Source organism: Corapipo altera, unplaced genomic scaffold (assembly GCF_003945725.1).
Source record: "Corapipo altera isolate COAL_440 unplaced genomic scaffold, ASM394572v1 22b, whole genome shotgun sequence".
Classification (NCBI taxonomy): domain Eukaryota; kingdom Metazoa; phylum Chordata; class Aves; order Passeriformes; family Pipridae; genus Corapipo; species Corapipo altera.
Window position 1 is genome coordinate 1,528,905 of NW_020884876.1, and position 21,422 is coordinate 1,550,326.

The 21,422-nt window shown below is 36.8% G+C and overlaps 1 protein-coding gene across 14 annotated transcripts in view; it reads right to left on the reverse strand.

Annotated features, from left to right (window-relative positions):
* Nucleotides 1–21,422, reverse strand: part of FRYL (FRY like transcription coactivator) — a 165,378-nt gene that overhangs the window by 95,606 nt on the left and 48,350 nt on the right. For all 14 annotated transcript variants that reach the window (XR_003526494.1, XM_027636270.1, XM_027636271.1 and 11 more), the window contains one exon: nt 2,653–2,852. Coding sequence is in view for 13 of the 14 variants with exons in the window: in XM_027636271.1 (XP_027492072.1) it covers nt 2,653–2,852 (200 nt within the window). In the remaining variant the exon portion in view is untranslated. The remainder of the gene's footprint in view (nt 1–2,652; nt 2,853–21,422) is intronic.

Here is a 21,422-nt window from a genome sequence, read left to right on the forward strand (position 1 = left end):
AGCCCTTTTTCCTTTAAAACTATATACTACTGCAAAGGATTTAGAATAATTGATTTTTTTTAAAAAAGTGGGTTTATTTCATTTATTCACTAAAAGGATGATCTTCCTTCCTGTCATTACACTTAACTACTTTAATAATTTATTTTAAACATTTGCTGATAAGCTTTTTCTGTAACTTTGGAAACTCTTTAGGTATTACAATTTTGCAAGCAAAGAACTTTTAATTAAATTAGTAAAAGGAAAGTATGTAAGTAAATTTACAGCCAGAGAAACCGCTCAGTTACTTTTAAAAATCACAAGTCAGTTACTTCAAAATGAAACCCATACATCTAGCCAAAATTATACCATCCCCCTACATCTAGGTGCTGTGTTCATCTGCAGTTACTTTTTTTTTAATTTATTTTTTAATTAATTTTTGCTCATCCACTGGCATGTTCATCTTGAAGTTTTAAAAATGTCTAGCTCTTAACTTTAATTGGCCTGGCTTCAAATTCTCTCTAACAGCTTCATCCAACAGCCTAGTTTAATCTAATACATTAAAGATTTATGTAACACTATATATATATTCCAGATTTTTGTTTGTAGCCAAGTCATTCCACAAAATCAAATAACGCTAAAATGATAAAGGGCTTTCCTCTCTTCCATTAAGGCCTTTTTTCCAGTCACAGTCAGTGCCTTTCCAGTACCCCTTCACTCTTTTATCTTTTTTTTTAAATTTCATACACTAGAACTGAATATTCAATACTTTAATACAAAAATAAACCTGTTTTAGTACTTTTAGTATTTCCTTTCAGTGAGACACCTAAGGATTTCCTTCTACCTCTTTATGTTACAAAGGCTCAGATTGTTTCACTTTTCCGCAGCTTTTGGCACCTCTTTTAATTTTCTGGTTTTCTATATCGTCCTTCCTTTCCACCAATATAAAATAAGGAAAGCTGGCTATACATATAAATTACATTTGATTCCATTAAAATACATTTTGTTTAAAGGAATTCAGCTTAGCAAATGAACTCTGACAGAATTGTTTAAAACCTTCAGAAATGACTACTCTAGCCATATCATTTTCTTATTTTAACCCAAAGAATTTTATACATACTGTATACACGCAAAATATTAATTTCAGAATCTTATTAGTAAAAGATTCTGACTAAGGTAGACTTCATGTAATCACCATAAAACCTCACCAGACAACAGAGCTGGGAATCGCTCTTTGAAAAGTGCATTATTTCATTAGTTTCATGGGGTTTCTAATTTCTAATCTGCCTGGTTGTGTTGATTTTGTATGATTAACAGATTTAAAAACATTTGTTTAATTAACAGTCAACAGTGTGGCAAGGAGACACAGCCTGGGATCGTTGTCAGAGGATTTATTTAATGTGGTCTAGGCACAAGTGAACTCTAGGGCTATTATACTTACCTTGCTACCAGTATTCCACTTAGAAGATTCAACACCAAACTATCTGTGTCTACAGCAAAAGCCCTCTTCAGCTTATCTCAATTACAGACAGACTGTGTCACTCTGGCCAAGCACCACCCTGCCAGTATGTTTAGCAGATGAATGGAAAAGGAGCTGAGGCAGCAGCATTTGGCACACAGATGGAGAGTGGAGCTACCTGCCTCTCCTCCCACAGCATCACCTCCCCCACAGCTCACCTCTCATTTCTTAGCCAGGTACCCTTCACTACTTCTGTGCCTCTTTTGCTACAAAGTTTCTGTGCTTTCTTAGGAAACCCTCCTGAATACATGACTCTTCTGGATGTCTCTAAGCAAAGAGACAAGCTATGTTAAAGTCGTAGGCTTGCCTGGTGCACAAAAACGTATGTATAATGTATAACTAAGTAGGTGCATATAAAGAAATGTTTCATTTCCTTCAGCTTTTGATCTACTAATGGCTGTAGTTGAAGATAATTCCATCAGTGACCCCACAAAACATGTTTAGCCCCATTTTTGTGTTCTTTTGGATCACTTCTTAATAACATTTTTTCCTTAAGTTTCAGAATTGGGGCTCAAGTGCTCACATATGCACTTCTGCACAGGAACACTTCAGAAAGTAGGAGTTCCAAACAGAAGCCTTCTGCAAGCCACAGTGTCTCACCTACTCAACAGATATCCAAGTTGAAAAAAAAAAAAAAAGTTGGGTTTGTTGTGGGTTTTTTTCCCCCAGAGATTTCCAAATTAAAAGAGATCCATTTATTTCAAGATCATGCAGTCTGGATGACCAACAGATTTTTGCATTTTTGCCTTATCTGCAATATATTCTGACTACTTTGGAAAACAAACCAAATGCATCTTCTCTTGAAAGTATATTGTCCAAGAATTACTTCAAAGAAACACTGACAGGAAACACACTTCACAGTATTAATGAAGGAACACTTTTTGTTGTTGCTATTTTCTTTTATAACTTCACAGAACTTATGGATCCTAAGGGGTCTTGTTTCCAGTAACTACTACGTAACACTTTTAACACAAGTCAATAAAACATAATCAGGTAGCAACCATGTTTGCAGAAGCCTGTTTATGCTTTGAGTAATCCCTTTGAAAAGTCAGTATCTGGGGATGGGGTTTTTTTCAGTAACCATACATATGATAAATCAGCCTATTTTAGAAAAAAAGCAGGACAATTTCAAGGGATACTATGAAAAAAGGACTCACCAAAGGTTCAGCCATTACAAGTTCAATTTTCTTTTCAGCTTGAACAGCAAATTCAGCAAAGAGGCTTTTGATGACATACTCGCCAGGTTTGACATCTGGATCAATAGTAATGTTAGACATGATGATGCCTCTCTTCTCCCAGGTGGAAACAACACTTGGAGAAACTCTACGTTTATTTACTCTGCTGGGTGGCGTGGAGGCTACAGAAAAAAAACAAACAAGAAAAACATCAAGCTATAAAGCAGAGCTTTTAAACACAATGCTGTCACTTTCCTGTTCATCACAGACACATTTTCACACAGTAAATTCTCTAAACCAGAAGAAGGAAATAACTAGCTGTAACATACAACAAGAAATTTTTTGTTTGTTTTAATTATGTGGGAATTTCTACTCAAGTTGCATGAGGGTTTACAATGTAGCTCATTTCTGTTACTGATAAAATGCTCTATGATGACCATGATAAAGATTAGAGCTTTCAACATATGACTAAAAATCAAAAGGTTCCATGTAAAAGGTTACATGGAATAAAGAGTTACAATATAGGGTCCCCCTATATTGTGAGAGGCATCTGCTTGATTCCATTTTTATAGATCATGCATGAAGTTCAAGTTTCTACGTGGTGTTCAAATATCTTCAAGAGAAATATTTCCTTGGCAGTTTATGTCAGTAAGCTGATTTTCCTAACAAGAATGCAAACCTTTTCTAGACATGTCATGCTAACTAATCTTCTTACACTCTCTAGTCATAAAAGTTTAAAGATTTGTTCCCTATAAGAAATATTAATTAATCAGTATAAATAACTCCAGACATATTAGTCTAATTTGCTAAGAATTAATGCTTTCACCTTTATACTGAAACTGTCATATATGAAATTTACATAGTTATCCACCTTTAATTTTATTTTTATTCCTAAGTACTCATTTATCATCAAAGCTGCCAGCAATGTTAATTGCAGCACTGAAAATCATGTTTCAGAACACACAACACATAACAATGAGAGTAAATAACTGCAATTCTTGTCTTGTACAATGTAAGTCAAACTAACTGTTGACATCTCTTAAAGATGACTCTGATGTACCCAAAGAGGTCTGATATTTCTCTAGCATATTCCATGACAGCAGAGGTTATTTTTTACCTGATATTAGGAATTGATATTAACAATTCTTATCTACTGATATTAAGATTTTATTTTCCTAAGACAGTCATAGTCTGAGCCTGGTTTCAGTCTATTTTATTGTATTACCTCTCAAAATTTGCTCAGGTAAGCTTTTTTCAGGTTTTTTGCAGGTAAAATGTGAGGAGATGCACTTGGTCTATTTTGCTTAACTTGCCAATTTTTTTACACGTTCTCAATTTTTACATGTGCAAACCCTATTAGCTAAATATTATCCACAACTTTTAAACATTTTTTTTCAGTGTTCAACTTATTTATATTTATGAAAATACCGGTTGCCATGGAGACCACACTTTTGGTACTTCACATCTGCTCAAGTTTGAGTCTCTGCCATTTATCATTTCTTCTCTCAATTCAGAAAGTTACATCTTATGTAACATTTCGCAGTCTTCCTCAACTTCCATTGAAATTTATCATCTATCAAATGCATTAGTGAAGTGAGCAATTCTGCAGGAGTGAAAACTGAACGTCCCCCCCCAACTACCTTCGCTTCTAATCAAAAAGGAAGGTTACCTTGCATAATGTTGGGAGTACTACATATGTCCTGGTTTTTTCTCTATGTTAATGTACAAACTTGCTGTTTACTTGGAGGAATGTATATTTTTTCCTGTACATAAACTGCAGTATGCCTTCTTCGAGGCTGGAAGGACTTGCCAAGGTGACACAACTGAGTCCCCAGGAACTGGGGGTGACACCAGAACAACATGCAAACACCACACATGCCTAAGACATTTCTGAACATCCTCAAACACTTCAATCTAGCACTCTGATCTCATTAACAGAGATCCTAAAAGACACAGAAAAGCATGTCCCACATAGCCCAGGCAACAAGACATCATAGACACTGCTGTGATCTAGATCCCCACAGTGGAAGTTCACTAGATGGAAGTACACAAAGCATTAAGAAACAGAACAAAGTACATGCTGCAAAAGAAAAATGACAACTCAAAACATCTAATTTCAAAGAAAATTCTTTCTCATCCCACATCTGATGATTGGCTCATCCCTTAGTACAAGTACAGAAGCATAAATGTGTCAGGCATTTTAAAAATATTTCATTTCTTTACAATGTCTACGTTCTCCAGCAACTGTACTCTTGTCATCCTTAAGACCCAATTCTTCCAAAGGCAGCCCAGGAAACAAAGGAGATGGGTTGTGTGTCAAGAACAGGAGCACAGAGGTTTGAGAAGAGGTGAAAAGAAGGAATATATCCTTCCCTGCCACAGCAGGTAAGAAACAGAAATATCAGCTATGAGATAGGCAAAACAGAAAAATGCTTCAACATAGAGATTTTGAACAACTCTCCTTTCACCTCCATCTGTAGATAAACAAAATAAAAATTTGAGTAGTTAATGACCCATAACAGATACCACACATTTCTAAACAGGCAGTTGCTTCTATCCTAAATATGACAGTTTCTAAGAAAGTTGAAATTTTATTCTGATCAACAGACAAATTGGATTCTCTTATTTTAAATCACAGATTGAAGCAAACAGACTGGAAAGACGAGAGGGTTTAAATCTCTTTTTTAACATCATTAGCTATGTCTGGTCAAAGAAACTTAGCAAAGCAGCTGCTCCAGCTCATTCTAGACTTACCTACTGGAGTATGCCATAATCCTCCCATTATCCAGATGGAAGGGACTATGCCAGAGCTCCAGTTCATTCCCACTCCTGAAGAGTGAGAAGCTGATACTCAGCAGTTGTTTTCACTCTATAGAGAAACTAAGACTATTGTGGTCCTCAATTCAAAACTATATTTAGATTTACTTTATGTAGGCAAGTCTTAGTAGTGTGTTTACACAATACACTTCTATCCTCAGTTTTCAAAATATCACCTTCAAAAAGTCGCTGTCATTTAAGAATCAAGAAAACATTGACAGTTGATTATCTTTGAAATACTATCTTTACTTCATGTTAGTAAATTAATCTTCAGTAAGGGACCATCTTAGTGTGTTAACTTTCAAAACTATAAAACAGTTTCTCTCACTAAGGATGAAACCCCAAGGTTGCCTACACTGATCTAAACCCAGGCAAATCCTCTCCCCAGACTCATGGGACATCATAAGGAATGGGTAAACTGGACAAAAATCTAACGTTGGCAAGAAAAAAAGAAGCAACTAGACTACAACCCAACTAGCTCCCATAAGTGCTGCAGAAATTTCAGTGCAAGGCAGAGTGCATGACCATGAAGCCAAAGAAATGTGGTGACAGGACAGCCTTAGATCCACCAGCAATGCCACGGACCCCACTGCTCAGCTATAGTTTCACACAGCCCCCTTCAGATGGCATAAACTGCAGTACTGTCAAGGGATGCAATCCCTCCCAACCACCTCACTCCCTGTACCACCCTCCTCCTGTGCAAGCAAACACAAGCGTGCAGCTGTGCAATGAACTGAACTGGAAAAGCAGCATGAGTGTTAATTACTGTCCCCACATTAATTTTACACCATCAGTTATACAATGCACATACCACACATACATGTGTGCCAGCACAAAGAGGAGAGTTAATACAGGAACAAGAATTGCCTTCTTACTCTTCTGGCAGCAAAACAGAGTCCAAGCTATCCTACAGTCATATGCGTTCCTAATCTAAGTGTTCACACGCAGAAACTCTTCAGGTAGTAATAAACCTATCCTCGTAAAAAAACAAGAGAAAGCTGTCAAACTGAAGCAATTATGAACACTGCCACAAGAGTATTACAAATATCTTAGTTTTGCTAAAATGCCAGAGTATGCAAAAGGCAGAAAAAATTACTAGAATGTACTTTCATCCATGAACTTGCTGAGGACTCATTCATGAGAGCACTAATGGTTCACATTAATGACCCTTGCCTTGCATATGCCAATGGTCATGGTTTTATCTGCTTTGTAAAACTACTAAGTTAGTTAAGCACACAAAGAAAACAAACATGCAGGAGGGAAAACAGGAGGGAGCCTGACGATGTTTAATAAGATGATATATAACAGTTCCTAAGAGAAAAGTCAAAATCTATTATTGGATTTCTTAACTAGGTCAAACAACAATATTATCTAGTATAATTATGTTCAGTGGGATTCATTTACTCATGAGGTTGCAATCAATAACATTGTAGGAAGGGTCTATGTGGATTTTAAATATGTTTAATGGGAAAAAAAAAATCTCATTACAGGACAGGATTAAGTAATTTCTGCTACTCTTTGCCATCACAGCATAAGCCATTCTTTACTCTTAGCTGCCACCGAAAATGTTTCAAACATTGTTTTGAATCTTGAAAACATGGACTATTCTACAGAACTTCAGATAAAATCTGGAACCAGAAACCATACCACTTGCAACACTTCAAAACTAAAAAACTATTTTCATAAATCACTTGAAAACAGTGAACATTATTCACTTGAAACAATATCCTGTTTGTTTGCTCTGATGTGAGCTACTGCTACGTGGGAAATCTGGGAGCAAGTGCAAGTAAGGAAATCTTTGTTAAACAGTATTGTTTGGTTGCTAGGGCCACACCAAATTGTTTGGATAGTTGCAAGGAACAGTAAAACAATACAAAGGATAATTAGACAGACAACACACTCCTAGGTCAAAAGGCAACACGCCCTGATGTATGCGAAATGAGAAACAAAGTTGTTTCATGTTAAACACAAGTGTCCAGAACCAGGAAAGGTTATTTGATACCAAAGCTGGTATTAAAGAATACTATTTTTATCATCCTGTTTCTCTCTGCACAGCCCAAATGCATCAAGTATTTGAGGATATAAGTAGCGTCCTATTTACCAATGAGACTGTTCAGGATTCAAACACGCAAAGCGGGCATCGAAAGCTAACAAACACACCCCAGCCTCTGACAGTTGATGAGTCCATTTTACTTCATAGCTAATACAAAACAATGAGGTTTAGCTTTCATATGTATTTTTGGATACTACTTTACACTCAGCTGAGTGTTGGCACTTCATATGTTCTTTAAATAGTACTTTCTAAGTTTTTCTTGTTTTTTGCTTTAACTGAAATTTGCTTTCAGTTGCTGCTGCTTCTCAGGAAGTTGAAATGGTCAGACTGAAGCAAAACTTCTATCACCTCTTTAAAGATATCTGAAAATACATCTAGAATTATTTTATGCATTCTTAAAATAAAGTATCCAACTATAAAATAAGCATACTCAACACGCTTTTGAGGGGCCTCCATAATTTTCATCAAGCATATTATATTCTTGGTTGCTATTTTTAATTCATTGCTAAAGCAGTAGATAATTTTAGACAGTTCACCTTTAACAACTAAGTTTTTTACTATTATTTTTGCAGCATGTGTACTTTCACAGGTACTCTATATTTCCTGTGATACTTGTTGCAGATTAAGGTTTGAATGTCCAACTGACAATAAGAAAATTTCCAAAGACTAAAAATATTATGTGTGGTTACTTAAAGGAATTTTAATTAATCTCCTTGTCTTCTACTCTGATAACATCTAGAACATGTTATCCTGCCTCACAGAAGTGATATTAATATACATGGAAACATATCTGTAGTGATTGTTAGAGTGTTTCACAACAACAAATCTTTAGTTATTTTACCAAAGGAATCATTTTTTCCTAATAAGGATGTCAATGCTCAAAAGAGACAGCAACCTATCCAGAATCATCCCAACAAATTATGAGCAGATCCCAAATGTTAAACCTAGGTTTCCTGTGTCACAGACCAGCCATCTGTTTTCTAGAGCAGACAACTTCTTCAAAAAGTTTATCATTATTTCACAATTCTAAAATTCCTGTTGATCATCAGCTTTCTAAGTTTCCAAAGTCCCCTTACTTCTACCAATGAAAAAAATCTTATGACTTGAATGAAAGAAATGGTGAACAGCTTTATGAACACAGTGAAGTTCAACATATACTGCTCTAACAACTGGTGCACATTCCAGATCTCAGCCTCCAACCTACAGACAAATATAAAAAAAGAGCCATTCTGACTAGTATTTCTTGGATTTGCTTTCAGAGTGTTGATGGGAGGATGCAGTTGCTATCCTTGATCCAGGCAGTTTACCTGGGTTGCTGAAGCATGTGACAGCACATCAGACCAGCCAGGTCTACTTTACTGGGTTTTGTCCAAACTATGTAACACTACCAACCACTGCATGAAGCCTGTCCATAAGCTGGATTCATCACTGCCCTACCAGCTCTGGCTGTACTGAATCCCTGCTGACCTCATCCTCAGCCAGCACCGCAGCACACGTGGCTCTCTCTGGTTTCTTGGTTCACCAGCATCACACAAGTGCTGGAGTCATCAGTCATTGCACAGATGGTGGATACTTCTGCATTACACTGCATTTATCCAGACTTTCCCCTTTATTTCATTAACACTCATCTACCAGCAAGATGCTACTAACCTTAAACTGTCCTAAGAGATTACAATAAAAGACATTGCAAACCTGTAAAACATTTACTCATTTTAAGTACATCAGATTATATACAAATGCTATTCTGATTTTTTTCAGTCATATAAATTACTCTCAATAATGTGCTTAGATGGACCAAGACAATGAGTTTCTGCTCAATACCATTTTTTGAGGCATTCTTAGAAGGTGCTTAACAAAACCCATACCTGATACGAATAGTAATCTTGATACTGGTATAAAAAAGTGAAAGTGAAGGGACAGGCACAGCAGGCTCCTGAAAATACACCCATGTCACTTTACAACATATCCTAAATAATGTGAATAAAACCCACAGTTGTTGGCAGTGAAATTAAATATCTATTAAGGGCCACTGACCACACATTTTCATAGAGTGTGATACCTTGATATTCCTCTGCTTTACATAAAACACACCTACTGATTGGTAACACTGCAAATACAGATACAGTGGTAGAAACAGAAATCAGTCCAAATACATTAGAATATACATGACCAAAAAAATGAACCTGCTCTTTCTCCCCTATTTCTCATACCTTAATCTGGATATATAGTTCCTGATGAACAAACATATTATTTTCAATTCAGACCACATGACTCATTTATCCAGCAACATGAGCTATGGAATTCTCTCCTACTTCTCTGTGTTTGCAGTATACAGTGAATTTTCTTTGGAAGATGTTTAACAAAGTCTATGGCTCCACATTTGTCCAATTACACTACATGAACAGTCAAAGAAGGACTATTATCTCATTAACAGGCCATATGGACTAAGCCCAGACTGCAAATCCTTACTCACCTCTCTCTCTCTCATTTACTAATTTTAAGTGATTTTGATGAAACTAATTAAACAACCAGCAATAGTAGCTGGTAGTTCTGTCATGCATTTATGATATGTCACATGTTTGTAAGACGAATGGATTACCTACCTGAAAAGATGAAAGGCTTACAACTGGCTTAATTCAGCAATATGGTTCAGCGTAAGGTTTGTAAAGCCAAGTCAAACCTTTCAGTGAAGAGGAAGTTATATGTGTATTGATAACTTCCCCCCATGACTAAATTGGAACTTAAATTTTACTGCTGCAGTAGAAACACTTCCCTATTGACAATTTATCTAAGGAGATTCAGATATGTTTATATTCATTTTAGCTGAACTCTGGAACAAAGAAACATAAATGAATGCTCCATCAATAAAAAGAAGATAAATTTATTTCAACAAGTAGCTAATTAACCATATGGCTGTAACATGAAGGATACTCTGGGAGAGAAAACAGAAAGTCTTTTTGAGTTTATTGTGGGAACTGGTACTACAACAGCTGAGCTTTCATTTGGACAAAAAGAAAAAAACAAACCACAGAACAAAAACTTCACAGAAATCTTCTGAGTTTTATCACAAAGATTAGTTTTCTGCCCCAACAAACCTGAACATCCTTTCTTTACAGAAAGTTGACTCAACCTAGAGAGCAGCTGCTAAATTGTCTAGCTACAAGTACTCACATGAAGCTTGTTTTCTCCTTTCAAAGCCTCTGAAAAAACAGGCAAGAATGGTAAGAGATACGTTACTTCTTGCCAACACAACAATATAGCAGAAATTCTAAGGCATAAAAAACCCTTATCTGGCAATATTCAGTTTTCTAGGTATCTGGGTCAGATTACAATCCCTTAGCAGTCTTGCTGCTACAAATGATCCTCAAATTTGAAGCTTTGCTATGTAACTTATGACACATAGTTATGTCCTTCCAAAGATTCAGTAGTCTTTTTCCCCAATCCTGTTAATATCTCTGATAACTTCATTCTTAAATTGTGATTTTCAGATTTTCCTTTGGTATAATGTCTTCTAGAAATGTAACCAGTCTCCCACAAGGGAAAAAATGAAAGAAGTACATTTCAGTAATATAGCATCAAACTTAGAAGTGATATTTTTGTTATTAAGAAAACCAACGAGCCAACCAAACCCCAAACATTTAAGTTTAGAAGACATTTTCTCCTCCATCTTTTCTATTGTCTGAGATGTATGAATGTCTGTGAACATTGTCTGACATGTATGAAGTGAGTTTCCCGTGTGACGAACACAAAAAGTCTTTGAAAGGTCTCTTTCCCTTCTGAAGTCCCTCTCACCATAATCTTCTGGAGACATTTTGCTATATTCTCTGCCATGTTGCACCTTTTCCCCTTTTTCATACTAGTATTCAGGCACTCTTTGAGGAATTATTGTGAAGAGAACAAGACATTCTTCTTGTCTAGCTGCTTTAATGGCTGAGCAAACTCTAACCACAAAACACTCCAGTCCCTGTACGAGACTTCATCTCTTGTAGTCCCTTCGAAAAGTCTCAAATTAAAATAGGTATATAATTTCCTCCCTGAAATTCTAGAACAGACAGAAAGATAAAATAAATTACAGAGATAAAATCAGGAAAATATTCTTAAATACTTATTTTGCCTAAATTTAGACACATGAGAAGAGAGAAAATGGGCTATGAATTTCTCCAAGTAAATCCTACTGGCTTTGCCACTATGGACTGTGGTAGTTATTTCTCTTATCTTTATATATAGGTGAGAAGTAGCAACTCCACAAAATGTTCTTTCTAAACCTCCATCCTCATACTGTATGTAGAGAACCTGTTTCTCTACAGAACTGGCACTGAACACGATAAACAACAGCCACGTGCATAATGTACAATCAACTAAATCAGATGAATGAGTATTTTATATTGACAGAAGAACACACAAATACTTTTATTAAGAAATTTAATGACTGAAAAAGAGGTCAGCTCTGATTTAATGATTGAAAAAGAGGTCAGGATAGTGTCATGATATCCAGGGCAGTCAGTCAGAAATAGACTATTAGTTGTTATTGGGCTCCCTCTGTCCACTGAGAATGCTGGATTTGACGGCAGCAAAGGCTGCTAGAAGCTACAGTCTCAAAGACATTGCTGAAGCTCATCTGATCTCTAGTGCTGTGTAATTCTAACTTAGTATGGGATGACAGGGCAGAATGTCCTACCTATGGTGCAAGTGACTACCACAGCAAACAACAAATTTAAAATAAAATTTAAAAAACAACTCACAAAGATGAACTTAGGACAAATTTTACATATTCACATTTAAAAAAATCCTTAAGAACTTAACAGCTAGGACATATATAGGAAATACTGGCTGAAATTGCTATGAGCATATGCAAGAAGTACAACTCACTATGTGACTCACTTCACAGAGCCTTCTATGGTAGACCATGCATGTAGATTATTATCAGACAGGAAAAAAAGAAAAATTAAAAAGTAATTTTGATAGCACAAGATGCCAAAAGACCAAACCATACACACTGGAAAACAATGTGATACAGCACAAAAACTGGAGGGGGAAGAGGAAATCAGTTTGAACTCAATTGTCTCAAGTCCTACCCAGTCACTCTTGATTATGGCATGCCATCAGGAAATCCTGACTATTAAAGTGTCAGACCATTAAAAATGTAGCTTATGTAATTCCTTTTCTAGAACAATTGCCAGAATAAAAAACCTCTTCAGATAAAATATTTTAATTAAAAATCATATTTTGCATTTCATAAAAATCTTTACTTCCAAACTACTAATATATTTAACATGTTTTGATTCACTGTCAGAAAGCTGCTCCCACGATGCAAGATCAGCTTAAAAGAATGTAAAGGATAAGCCTCATCTGTCCCCCACCTAGAACACAATCCGTCACATATGGAAGCAGGACAATGGCAGGAATGTAAAGGTTCAGGGCTGTAAGTTAAATTCTCAGTGGTAATTTTCAGAAATGCTTTTACTGTCCTGAGGTTTCATACAACTGTAGCTTTCAATTCAATTTAAGGTTGCATGTATAATAAAGCAAGTTAGACTTAATATATGAATTTCTGCTGGAAAACAGTTCTGTAATCAAGCTGCAAACTTCATAGAGAAACGATACCAACTCAAGTACACACCTGTTACCCACTGTCTCCTTTCCCAGTAGACCTTGTGATGACTTAACATGACCTTACTTTGCACTGCACCAGCAAAGTATGTAGATATGAATCCTGGTATCTCAGTTTCCTTCAAAAGACTGAACTATAACAACTGAGCACATATAACCACCAAAGTTCACTAATTTACAAATTTTGCATTCTCTCAAAAAAATAACCACATAAACATAAAAACCCCCTGAGGTTGTTTCTTTACCTCCTATCCTCAGAGTTAGGCTCCCACAGCATTGCAAGTCATACCTTCAGTAATTATACAAATTCAGAAGAAATTTTATTCCAGTATGATTAAATTGCCAAAAAAAAAAGCTTACAGTACTAATTTTAAAGGGTACTGTCTGATGCTTATTTCTTATGTAGCTTTATTACTGCAACAGGCACAAAGATTTCAATTTCCCATTGAATATGGAGAGCAAGGATAGAACTGCATAACATCGGTTTGTTCTGTTAGTTCTTCTGATCCACCTGCACTTTGGAAAATGTAAAACAAGCCACCACTGAGTCTCAGCCAGTAGTATTCCCTGGCTTTCATGGGGGATCTATAAGCTCAGGGTCATCACCATACCATTCATAGTTATCATGTTTTTAGATGGTACTGTGCATTCATGTAATGGCAGAGAGGCCATAACTCATGAGAGCACCACATAACTTTCCCTCAGTTCTAACTCTTGGAGTTTTTTATTTTTTAGAAGAAGTTTCCAAGGGGGATGTAGATTCCTATTGCACAAATTTAAGCTTGCTGGGGGCACTTTGGTTTCTCTTCACTCCCTCTCCTGGCTGATGCGACTCCAGTTTGAGAGCTACAGAATGACAGTCAACTTCTCAAGCAACAGGTAAGTGTCCTGGTAAACATGCATTCACACTTTCTCCCCCAGGACCTTTCTGACTGGTACAGAAGGCATGCCCTGCTCAGCCCACAGGGGTGAGGGAAGCGTGGCAGAGAACAGAACGTGTGCTGCTACAAGTAAATCCATTTTCACTTTCCTGGACTATCAAATCAAAGGCTGCACCAGGCTGGAAGCACACTGATGCTCTGAATCCTATATTAAGCATGAGCTTAACAAAGGCAATAAAATTATATCAATGCTAAGTGATGTTAAACTAAAAAGCAGAAGGGAGGCAAAGGCAGCAGTGAAAAGATACATCAAAATGACCACAGTCTTTGTTAACAGCAAACAGAAACTTAAATACCTCATCTCATCTTTCCTACTTCACATTTCACTGGAAAAACAAAACTCCACATCCTCAGTTTGAGGATACAAAACTATCCCATTTGTGCACTGTACTGCAAGAAGAAACAGTCAAAATGCTGAACAAATTTATGCTTGATATTATTTCCAAAAAGACTGTGTCAGAAGCCAAAAGCTTTTGCAAAGAGTTCTTTTGCAGAGCACAACCCAAGGTAGTTTGTTTAGCCTTCCCTCCCTTCACTGCCTACTTATTCTTTCCTTGCGAGAAGAGGGCAATTCCAGCTCCCAGCTGAAAGAGGAAAATACTTTTCCTCATTATCCTCATTATGTTCATTATCCTCAATTATCCTCATTAATGTCAAACTGATACCTTTCCTGAGCAAATGCAAAAAAATAATGAATGTTGGCAGTTTTGCGGTAAAAGTCTATTTTGGAAAAGGACTCTGGAACATCAGTTAGAAAGTAACCAAGAACTTCAAATCATGTACAATTTTTTAAAAAAGGGAAAAAACCCCACTCAAAACAACTTCTTTTAAAAAATTTATAGAGAAACCAACAGAATCTACTTTAATATGTTCCATTATTATTTCAGATGAAAAATATTTCTACAAGTTAAAGCTCAAAACCAATACATTAGACCAGACTGGGTCCATTTACAGAGCATTTTCACATCTTTGTAAGTAACTGTCTAGTGAAGTACTCAGAAACATCATAATAGTATTTCTGATATCAAAGTATGGTTTGGAAATTGAAGTGTTAGATTAAAGCTAGACACAAGGATTAAAAACAACAAAAAAAGAATAAACTAACAAATACAATCAGGCATTGGAACATGCTCAAGCATACACAGATCAGGGACAGAAAATGTCCATGCATTAAATATCGATTTCAGAAAAGAACAACTGTTCCACACTCAAGATTCTGTCAGCTTTGCCAAGTAATACTCCATACAAACATATAGGCTGAAAAGGAAAAGAAATTAGACTTAATCTGTCACATTTAACACAAACACGTCAAGGAGAGAAAAACAGAAAAAGAGAAATCAACATTCCTCAGTAATTTTGCTGAGGAATCAAACAAAAAACAAACAAACAAACAAACAAAACCCCCAAACACAACAATTTTTTGCACATCTAGGTAACTACCTAAATTTAACAGTAAAAAAAATAAATTATCTGAACATTTCCCTGAACAAAGATTTCTGTCATGCACTGAAGGGATCACTTCTTCTGAAAATTCAACTCTAATGGGTTTCAGCTCCCAGCAAAAGCAACCAAAGAGTTATCAGCACATAGGAGAGGCTGATTATTTTTTCAACTAAAACACAAATGTGCTTGTGTTGGCATACACATATCTTACAATGTGGTTGTAAATTCTGTTTTTAAATTAGGTGTAGTTAGTTGTCTGTGTTTTTCTGTTTATCAAATACACTATTCTGAGCCAAGTCCTTTCATTCATCAAAGTCTAAAGAAAACCAGCAATATCAGCTGCTTAATTTATTGATGGTCTGGGATGTCTATTTTCATTTTTTCTTGAGGAAAAATGTTTGATGAATATGAAAATTAACAGATACATATAAAATTTAGGATTGTTCACTAGGTCAATTGTTCACTAGGTCACTTATCCAAATTTGCTTTGCTTCTGTGGTTAGTGTGAGTTGTATTTTGAGGCTTCTCAGCACTTTTTAAGTCTTTAACAGCAAAAGGTAGCATGAGTTCACATGAAACCCTAGTTAACAATATTATTTTAAACACAAGCATGAGACTCTGTATTTCTAATCAGACTTCTGACTAAATTTATCTATGCTTAGTGCAAATAAAAGTAAACTTATTTAGCAAGAATTCAAAGTTGTGCAACTCCTTAGGATAACAGATGACAACCTTCAGAGCTTTAAGTCTTCAGATGAAGCTCAAACCTGTCAAAAAATCTCACACAGCACGCAGACACAGTCAGCGCTCGAACTGGACTTCTGTAAGAAGACAATACTAAGTGCCATGCAGAGCTATTCTTAGCCACCATAAACACACTGAAGTTTCAGAGCTAACAGTTTCTTTGTCAGTTCCATGGGAGGAGACTAGTCACATCTGAAATAAAAATAGGTTGTCATATGCTTGTCCATGCAACTCCAAAATACACAGCTAAATTGGTCATTTGAAAGATTCGAGCTGTATATATTGGTATGAGGAAATACAGGCAGAAAATATCTCCTACCTTCCTCGACTTTCATTTTAACTTTTTATCTGATTCTAATTTACTTGAAAATGTAGTTTGCTCTCTCCACAGTAAGAACCTTTATCTGGTTTCAATACATTGTTATAAGTTCCAAAAAGCGTTACAGAGAACTGTAACTGAGAAGTCAGACTGGTGTGAATGGGAAGGTCTGGCTGTGGAGACACCAGTGGAAGTGAGGCTCTCAGCATGTCCTGCATGAACAACTCTGAGGTGAGCAGGTCCTGGACACACCCCCTGCACCCATCTGCAGTTTCACAACCCATCCAGATCTGGAGACTAAGAACCATGCAATGACTCTCAGAAGAGGGACAGGATGGAGACTCGGAACACTGACAGCTCCAAACACACATCTCCAAAATCCACTGGCAACTGAAGAGGAACCTGGGAGATAAGGAGAATGTGGCATCTGGCATTCCTGGCTCTCATACCATGGCCATGGATTCTGGATGTAACAGCTTGACACAAGCATTGTGGTGCCTTTTTGCTGGACAGACACCTTGAGCATTCCTGTCCTGGTGCCTGGCTGCTGGATGAACCCATTGGACACACAACCTTTGTTCCCCTCAGCTCTTAAATAACATCTGCTCTCCTTCTTATAAGATCTCACATTTACATCTGCTATGTGATTTATACAATATGGCCACAGCATTTCCTATGCTGTTTTCTGGTAAAAATTAAAGAGTAGGTTTTGTATTTTTGTAGGAAGACGTGGAAAATATCCACAGTCTATCAGCAAAGAAATGCTTGCCTACGAAATGAAGTATGGTAAAATCTATTCTGACTCTTCCATGTTGATGGACAGGAATAAAAACATGTTTATACATAAAACCATACTTTAAAGAGAGCAGCCTGTAAGGATGTAAGACAACTGTGTCACAGCTACATTCAGAACTGCAATCATTTAAATACTACCAGGTTTTGAGGCTTGAAAAGTAACTAAGCATTTAACCACATGAGTTGACATCACCAATGGCTTGGCCATTAATGACAGCAGTATTTGCATATCTAAAAGACTACACAGTTCATCACAAATATAAAAAGAACAAATATACTTGGGAAAAAAATTAAAAAACTATTTAGATTCCACTTTGAAAATTCTCCAATGTTTGTCCCTCTTCAGGAAGAGAGGGTAAAATTTCCTAGTAGAGGATATCACAAAATAATGGTCGGATAATCTGTAGCACTCTCTAGTACTATTATATAATTAATAAAAAGGTCACTTAGGTTAACGACCAAAATCAGCACAGACAGCTAGTCAATGCTGCCATCTCCCAAGTTGCAATATATAAATATACTGGCAGCATTATTTTGAAAATGAAGTAATACTTGCTTCCTTCTTGCTCAGGTATACTATTACCAAAAGGGATTTTATGCGTTGCCCAGTTATTCCCACTCAACCCTAGAAAACTCAACCTCTCTGGTCAAGGTTTTGGACTTCAAGCTTCCTCAGCATGTCAGTTACAGAGGCAAATTCTGCATGTATCCTAAGATAACTCTACCTCAGTAATCGTTCTACAGTAATAAAACACAGACGAGATAAATAATTGAACAACTTTTGAGGGGGAGAGAAGCAGAGAAGCAGTTTGGCCATGGTGGGACTGTGCAGTGACTATGGAGCTCAGTCAGGGGTTAGGGCCTCAAAGCAGGCAGTGCTCTGGTCCTGACACCTGGAAGGAGACCAAATGCAAACCACAAAACGATAACAAGCTCCGGCCTCTGCCAAGTTACACTCTCAGCCAATGACCTAGAAATATGAGTTTCACATCCAGAGCTCATCGCTCATCTTTTTCCATGAGGATGTGGTATTTAAGTTTGTATGGACACATATTAACACCAACATAAAACATCAAGCTGTTTTAACCATGCTATAAAAAGCCCACTTTTCTTCTGAGCTAACTATAAGTTTGCTAGATCTGCACAAGAATGAGGTTACAAGTTTTCTTCCTCTGCAGATAGAGAACAGAAGGCAGTCTGACCAGCAACACAGCTACTCCACAGCCACAACTCAGAGGGAGGACAGGGTTTAATCTCCACGAATATGCTATCCATACCCTGCTAAAGCAGCTGTGCTTGGGAAAAAGCAATGGAGAGGAAAACGGAGAAAACTCAAGAGAAATCTATCAGGTTTTTTCCCTAATTGTAGATGCTGATGAAAACTTGCAATCCTTCATGAGGATCTGCCACCTCACTGGAGTCACAACACAGACTGCACAGTAGCAGACATCTTCAAGTTAACAAGATGGACCAATACATTTAAAGGCTAGAAATATCCTAACCCCCTTCTCATGAGACTTTTCTAGGTAACACACACAAAACACACACACATTACATCACCACTAACTCAGAAGGTTAACTCTGGCCTAGTCTACAGCTTCTGAAAGTACTCTCACTCATCAAGAATCAGTGACTGAGGCCCCTGAGAATAACCCTGCAGAGACAATCCTGTCAAGACAGCACAGCTGCTCTTTTGCCCCTCATAGGTCTCTGTCCCTTCTCCCAGTTCCCAAATAGCTAAAGTTATCTGATATTCACAATCACTTTCTGGTAGTCAGTTTCCATAACCCCAGTCTTAAAACTGCAAATAATTCTCAAGGACTTGAGACCATTTTTCTCAGTACCATTAAGGTAAATGATCTCAGCAGAAGGAAGCCCAGAAGAGATATAAAAGCTTGACAAAGAACAACAGAAGTGCAAGAATATATCTAACAGACCAGTAATTAAACTAAAATTAACCGAGGAAACAGTATTTCTTCACTTCAGGTCTTCAGAATAAGCAGTGCATACTATATTCTTTTACCATTCTGAAAACTCGCATCACCAGGAAGACATCAGTTTGGCACAGTGAGATCCAATTTTAGTGATGTTGAACTTCACCTCAATATGCTTCAGAAAGTTTTCATGCTCAGTGGCAGCCTAATTCTCACCCTTCATCACATTTTAGATACTGAAATCGTGCAAGTTTGCTTCCAAAAATACAGAACTGATGTTCACACCCTCCCTAGGGACCTCCCAAGCCCTGTCCCGCCATTCTCTCCCCTACTTGATTAAAGGTTGTTCTGTTTTCCTTGTTCTCTCCAAGATAAGCACTCTAGTTTTCCAGTTACAGTATCCAGTTACAGTTCCATCCAGTTAGGGATGATGTAGCCATAAAAGATAGGCACAAACTATGGATTAAAATACATCTGTAAAACTTGGGTTTGACAAGTTTTTTTTTGCTTAACGTAATTCTTTCAGAATTAGTGTTACACTGGTGGGGTTTTCTTCCTGTGGGGGAAAAAATATAGTTTGAAGTACCTTTTCAGGGTTTTAAAAATTATTATTAAAGAAGAGTTTTAAAACTAAGAGAAAAAGACTCCAAAATATTTCTTATCCATGCACTTCTGCTAGGTTTTGGGTTCCTCCTTCCTCTTTTCCTATCCAGTTAGTTTCTGGAGGGGAGAGAGGTTCAAGGATAAGAACACAAGCAGAACAATGTATAACTCCACCTTAATATCCCCAGATCAGTCTGCCATGAGTTTCTGGACACAGTGTTCAAACAGCTACCAAGAAAACCTTTGAACTTCTCGGCCAAATCTCAGTACACTTGGGTCAGCTTCCTTCCTTCTTCATTCTGCTGTCATAAAAATGAAGTGCCAGTTGCCAGTCGCTCTTTTTTTAGGACAAGAACTTATTTGTAGCTGAAAGAACAGTAAAAATCTGGTGATATTTGGCCCAACTGCTATGTCCTGCTGACACCCAGCACAAAACAAGACATTAAGAGAGAAAAAGGAGGCAGGTTTCCACTGAGATGTCAGACAAGCAGTTTCCTAAGCCCGACATCGGCTGCATTAAGAGCTGCCGAGTTCTTACTGACCAGTGATCCTGGCACACTGGCACCCTCAGAACACCTCTGTTTCCAACCTGAAGATCTCCAGTTCTAGTTCAGCAGTGTGAACAAAGGAAACAAAGAGGGATGATGAATAAAAGAAGCAAAAGGAAGAAAATCAACAAACCCTAAGGCTACTTACACTGCTTTGATAGCACTGTGAATGTAACAATTCTTTCCAAAACCCATTAATTAGCTAGCATTGATTTGCAAGGGCTTAAGGCACTCATACATCTTTCTAGACTACTGTTCTTGTCTGTACCAATTGTCTGCAAAGGAAACTTCAAAAAATAAAGTTGAAAATATCCCCAAATCACATGCCAGCTGTGCCTGATGGGCTGAAGCAGAGGAGTTATTTATACCTCCCATGCTGTACTAAGATGTCTTTAGGAAATTAATTGCTTCTAGAACTTGAACTAATTCCTGAGCAAGAAATCTATAAATATTAACGTTTTAAACTAAAATTTTTATTTTAGAAGTTTGAAATGGTTGAGTTTTTAAACTCTTAGCAGTCTATTTCTGAGGCTAAGTAAATCTGAAATATCCTGTCTTTGGATTTTCAAATACTTGATTCTTAGAAGAATGAGAAAAGGCAAAGAATGAGGAAAAAGCTTTATATGCCTATTGTTTTCTACTACTATTTTGAAAGCTTTATATATTCATGAGTAGAATTGGTTCTGAACTGAGTAAAATCTGTCCTACACGTAATGCTTTTTTTGTTTGTTCTAACTATGCCTACTTAGAGCAGCAAGCTTAAAATACGATGAAAATTAATCAAAGACTCATAAAACAAGTAATTCTGTAACTGTATTAAAACATTTTCCACCTCTTGCTTTTTGACCATCACTGTATTTTAAATACTTCTAGATCACTTTATAAAAACTACTGGATTTGTCTAATGAGAGTTATCAATGCAAACTCAATTATAAGAAGTTTATT